This window comes from Pteropus alecto, unplaced genomic scaffold (assembly GCF_000325575.1).
Source record: "Pteropus alecto unplaced genomic scaffold, ASM32557v1 scaffold40, whole genome shotgun sequence".
NCBI classification, from domain to species: domain Eukaryota; kingdom Metazoa; phylum Chordata; class Mammalia; order Chiroptera; family Pteropodidae; genus Pteropus; species Pteropus alecto.
The window spans coordinates 778303-784391 of NW_006431919.1; the positions used below are offsets into that span (position 1 = coordinate 778303).

The window sequence follows — 6089 nt, forward strand, 5'->3', positions numbered from 1 at the left end:
TGTTGTCACGTGAACAGCAGGTGACTGCATTTACATCAAGAGTATGTATGTTATATTTAAATATTCAACTTTTGGTATAGACTCGGCTTTTCTGTGTTTTATACAAAAGGCCGCCGTTTTGATTTTCATTCAAAAATGGTTTATGTGGCTTCCTAGCACATGGCGCCAAGCCCCCTATCAAAGGGAGAAGGTTCTTCTCCTGAAAAACTTCTTTCTTGAATTATTTTCTCCCTTTCTTTCTCCTTTCCATGGACAGGAGTTATTTCAAGGCTTTAGGATATTTAGCATCCTTCCTTCCTTAAAGTGGCTTACAAAAATAAACAAGGATAGATATTGTTCAGAAAGCAAAAGAAACAAGATGAAGCGACCAAAAAAAAAAGGTGGAAAAATAAAAATAAAGGCAGGTCTGACACACTGTAAGTGCTCGGAGATCTTTTCTCACTTGCTAGTGGTGATTATAAATTTGGCTCTGAGTTTCCCCGAAACCTTAGCAAAGGGTGGGAAATGCTCCCATTTATGTGACTCATCATTCCTAAAAGATGCTTTTTTGGTCATGAATGAGAAACATTAATGAAAAAGCACAACAGTTATTTTGTAGAGAAGAATCAGAATCTTAAACCAAGGTGTTCGTATTAAAGGCAGGCAGTGCAGCAGGGAAGTTTAGAGAGCCTGTGGGGCAGGGAGACCAGGAACAGTAGGAGGAAGGCCAGCTAAAAAGAATCAAGACATAAACTTTTTTCTCCAGAGTTTGGGGTCATCATCCTGAGAAATCTTCAAAGAGCAAGTTTGTATATATTTGGACTTTCCTCCGCTGACTCATCTCTTGCCCAAACCCTGTACTTTGTGGAACTAGAAATTGATAGAAAAAAAATTCTTAGAAAGCAGAAACTTTTTAATTATAACAAACAGCAGGAGGAAAAGGACGGAGACCTGGACTGTCTTTAGGGACCTCACTTAAGCTGAGGAAAACCACATGGCAGTGGGAAGAATCTGGTCGTTAACAAAATAGAATAAAAAACAAAACAAAATAAAACAAAACAAAACACATGGGCTATGTCTGCAGTCACACGGTCAGTGTTTCAGGGCCACATCAAGTAGCATCATGGGTGTCAGGACAGCACTGGGGTAAGGCACCATCAGGCTCACCGCCCAAACAAAAGTTGATCTTCTACAAAAAGTATCTTCTGCAAAATCACCAAAGCCACCAAAAAGAGTACAGCTGTCTCCTCTAGAGCCCCAGCAAAAGCAAACAGACCAAAAGACATATCAGTTAGGTCTCAGGTTGTCTGGAAAGAGCTGCCTGCTGACCACTAAGTTTGTGAGACCCTATTTACCAAAGGAGAGGACTTGTCAGGAACTTGCCTCTCCAACCAGGGCCTGATTCCCTGCCAGCTTTTTCTCATGAGTCAAACCATTCCACATGGACTGCTCTATATAATGGATGCCCTTAGGGAAAAATGATGGCAATGCTTCTCATATTCCTAAAATCAAGCCCTAATATTTCTTTCTTTTAGTCCAACCTTATAGTTCACAGAGATTATAGACCATTGTATATCTCAGTATAGAGTTCTTTTGTCGTCATATTAAATTCTACTTGTTTGATTGTCTTCTAGCTAGACCATGAAATTCTTAAGAACAGGCCCTTATGTTAACTCTTCCCGGCACATAGTGCAGGTGCTTAACGAATGTGTAGCAAACAAGTGAAGGAATCTTCTCTTACTTTTATTTACACATGGAGCAACATTATTTAAATACCATAGATAAATCCAACTGCTACAAAACAAATGGAGTTTGACATTGGTCACATTTTGGCTACGTGGCCTCCATTCCCTCTTCCTAAAAAACCACCAATTTCTTTGGAGGACTAAACTTTCCTTATTGTATGTCATCTTCCTGAGCAATAAGAGCCTCCCATTATGAAGGCTGGAAGCAGTGGTCACATGACTCGGTTTGGCCAATCAGATGTCCTCTCTCGGACTCTGACTCCTGAGTCGCATATAGGAAGAGGAAATAGTTGGACATTATCCACAATGCAGAAATGTACTGACCACTTCTTCTTGTGGTTGGCCATTGTTCCACTTCTGAACTCTACTAGAACTCTACGTTCTTGTTTATTTGGAAGCCCTATCTTCCAGCATTTTCAACTTAATTCTTTGAGCTTGTAGCTTCTCCAAAATTACCATTGACTATGTTAGCAAGTTAGTTTCTGATGCTTTTAGCCAAGAACACTGATCGACATATAATAGTAAAGATGAAACAGAATTAGCAAACTCAATTAAATGAATCCAAATAAACAAAACATGAAGCGGCCAGTATGGTCCGACAAGATACTTAAATGTTAGACATTTTACTTAATCTTAAATGTCAACTAGGATTGGCTGGAGCCTCTCAATTCTACAAATCATTGAATCTAAACCTTTCTCTCAGATTTCTGAAATCTCCCTGGACATTTGTAGTCTTCTGCCACCTTGTGCCTTTTGGGAGTCCATTCTCACACGTGCATTCTCTCTTTCAAATCACATTTACCCAGAAAGGCATGTCAGCCATCTCACCAATACACACTCACACACACATACATATTCACATAAAATATCTGTAGTGTAGTAGGAGTCAGTGCGGTTATATGACCTTGAGCAGATTACTTAATCTCTTTGTGCCTTCGTTACCACACGTTGTAAAATGGGTATAATGTCATGTGCCTAGTATAAGATTGTTTTAAAAATGAAAAGGGATAATACGTGTTAAGTTTGTAGTTCATGACGCCCTCACACATAGTAAACATTCAACACTCAATTTCTAGCCAAGCTAGCAAGTTTTACTGAAGAGCTGGATTCTGGGAGAGTCAGCATACACATCACATACATTTAAAACAAACGAATATACACATGCGACCTTAACTACTCTCAAAGTCCCTTACCATGTCACTGGATATTTCACTCTTTTCTAAGCAGAGCTCAGAGTCTCCTTCTCTGAATCTTCTCTCTTTTGCAACTTTCTCTCCTTCCTCTGTCCACCCATTTTCCTACCTTCAAAGCATATAAAAAAATTCCTTTTTTGTGCCAGGGACTTAGGCTCTTCGGCTCTCACTTTATTTAGGCACTTAACTAAATGAAGACTGTTCCTCACCAGAAAAAGAATTTCTGGTTTCTACTCTTAAAGTAATAAAATTTATTGTATCTAGTTATAACTAGAGAATCAGTTTCTAAAAACCTGATTAGCCATTTGCATAGTACCCTTGTGATTTTTTTCACATTCATTTCTAATGAACATTTTTAAATTACATAATATTCTTTAAATAAACTTTTAATTTTTAAGTAAGTGTATTTTAAAAGGAAACTTTATTTCACTACTATAAGTGGCAAAATAATACTACTCGCCATAATAGTTACCTTAAAATAAATATTTACTTTAAAAGAAAAAGATGTTCATATACTATCTAAAATCATTATCTGTTACTAGTGATCCATATATCACAATTTGTAAATGTGAATCTGAAATATCTCCTTTATCATGGACACTCAGATGCTGGATGAAGGAGGAAATGAATGGAAAGTCTGTGGCATTTGCCTGTTACCAACATGGTAAGTAGAGGAAGGGGTGTGGGTGAAGATGAGCACAGGTTGATGAGATCAGGTTAGAGATTTGACAGAGAGGATGGTCCAGATATAAGATTCTGGGGAGTGATATTGTATTCTTGATATTGTATTCTACACAATTGTCCCACAGCACCAGAGACTAATGTGCATTTAATTGAATTATATTCTGTCATTAGATTCCAATGCTGCTATAAATAAATGTTGAAAAGCTAGAAACGTTAGAAATCATAATATCTGAATTATCCAAAAATAAGTGCACCTAAACCAACTGATGCAGTTTTATACAATGTCTGAAACTTTAAACAATTTCATAACTTCTCACCATTGATATTGCTTACTTTGGCCTTTCAATTATTAAAAATAAAATTGAGATTCTCTAGATTCCACTATGCTTTCTCTACATATAATGTCACAAATTTTTAGAGGAAAATTAAACATGTGGCACCAGCTTAAAAATCTGTGTTAAAGTCCTAGGCTTCTGAACCAAGTTAGTATGTTCGATAAATAACAAAGTCCACGATGCTTCTATTGAGAGTGTAAAATATTTCATTGCTCAATAGTCAAAGCCTCTTTGCATATCCGGGTGTACTATTACACAGCCCTATTCAAAATATATGTAGTAACAGCAATGACTAGCTGTTTAAAACCCTTTAGTAAATACTCACCATGTGCCAGGGATTATGTGTGAGACACATTCTACTCTGAAAAAAATTCCTGGTTTGGGGTGATAGCAAATCTTCGCAACTTGAGTCACATTACACTAGAGTCTCTGTCAAGACACGTGACAGTTCCCTTTTGTCACAGCATTCTGCTACATCAGAAATCGACTACAGAGGCACAGTGCCCCTGCCCTACACCCAAAACGTGCTTTCTACAGGTCTCACATGAAAGAAACACTGTCCTGTGATTACACCAGGAATGTATTTTTTTATAATGACTTCCAGCTATTGATATCTATGGCTAGTTCTCAGCCTCAAATGCCAATCCATAACAGTTAAGCCTTATTGAATACAATATTCTTGCACTCTTTGGTTGTGCCAACTAAAATACAGTAAGCCTTTTAAGAAATAACTTCCCTAGGAGCCATCTTATTATTTGATCTCCAAGGGTGACAGGAAATTACAGGAAAACAAAACAAAGACCATTTAGCTTTATATAACTATACCATGCAACCATCATGTCACATAATCTAATGACAAAGAGAAGTGGGCAAACCAGAACCTGCTATAAATAGCTATTTAAATATCTATTCAAGTTTAGATGTACAGATTGATATTCTTAAGCTTTTGTTACACTATTTAAATCCATCTTCTTTCTTTCTATTACTGAGATGAATATCTACTTTCACATAACACCATCTTTCATAGTGCAAACTTTTAGTACAGTGATCTGGGAACATTTGTAGCCATATTTGTCATTTAAGCACAAGTGAGAAAAAAACCACTAATAATCGAACCAAACCACACTCATGGTTACATATGAAATGTTAGAAAAAATCCATATCTATTAGCTTTGTAACTCTACTAACATAGATTTTTCAGAAGCCTCGTAGTTCAAATGACCATAATTTGCAGTACAATATATACAGAAATGTCACATACCTCACATTAGCATCAAGTTCGTCCATTACAGGAAATACGCATGGGTGAGCTGGACGTCAGTGCCCACAGGGTCCTATAATGTGGAAATAAATAAGAGATTAGACCATAAGGTCTATAGGAAAATGAAAGTCCTTGTTAAAGGAAAAAAAAAATTGTCAAATAATAATTGCTTCCTACTTATTAAGAATTTTGTAGAATATCAGAAAAGTAGTTAATAAACAACACTATGGCAAAAGCTATTGGCACATTGAGGTATGGCATAGCTGTATTGCAAAGAGTTTCTTTAAGTTTTACTAATCTCCAGGAGATGAAAACATACAGGTACTTCTTTTTACTCTGGAAACATAACTTCTTTATGTGATCTGTACTAGGACACTAGCTAGTGAAAATAAGTAACTACATTGTTAGATTAAAATAGTACACTGCCTAAAATAGTCAGTGGTTTTGTTTCCCATGAGGATTTGCGGGTTTTTGGGTTTTTTTTTTTTAAGCCCTTTTTGAGGATGGGTAATCATATATCCCTCTGAGAATCTTGTAAACTCTTGAGAACTCTCTGCCCAGAAAAAAACATGTGTGTGCATGCACCTACACACTTTCTGAGAAGCCCACGACTCCTTGAGGCCCACCCATGAACTTTAGGGTAAGAACTCCCAGTCGAAGGGGAATTAACTTTCAAACTACCAAGAATTCCTCTAGTATTGACTCTCAGAGGGCTTTACACCCTTTAATGGACAGACACTCACTGATCTTCACCAAATTGGCTCTCTATACTGACTGTACAGTTTCAATTTTCAGAAGAATTCCTGTTTTTCATCACATTTGTTCCACAACATGATGAATCAGAGAATGTAGTGGCAGAGTGTGGTCTGTTTCTTCCGGGGTTACCCTGAGC

General features: G+C 37.1%; 1 protein-coding gene across 5 annotated transcripts in view; it reads right to left on the bottom strand.

Moving 5' to 3' along the window:
• Positions 1-5270, bottom strand: part of HTR4 (5-hydroxytryptamine receptor 4) — a 115684-nt gene extending 110414 nt beyond the window's left edge. For 4 of the 5 annotated variants that reach the window (XM_006906370.1, XM_006906371.1, XM_006906372.1 and 1 more), the window contains exon 1: positions 5198-5270. In XM_006906370.1, the coding sequence (XP_006906432.1) occupies positions 5198-5223 (26 nt within the window). In that variant the 5' untranslated portion in view covers positions 5224-5270. The remainder of the gene's footprint in view (positions 1-5197) is intronic. The other variant, XM_006906369.1, reaches the window with a different exon arrangement.
• Positions 5271-6089: the final 819 nt, after the last annotated feature.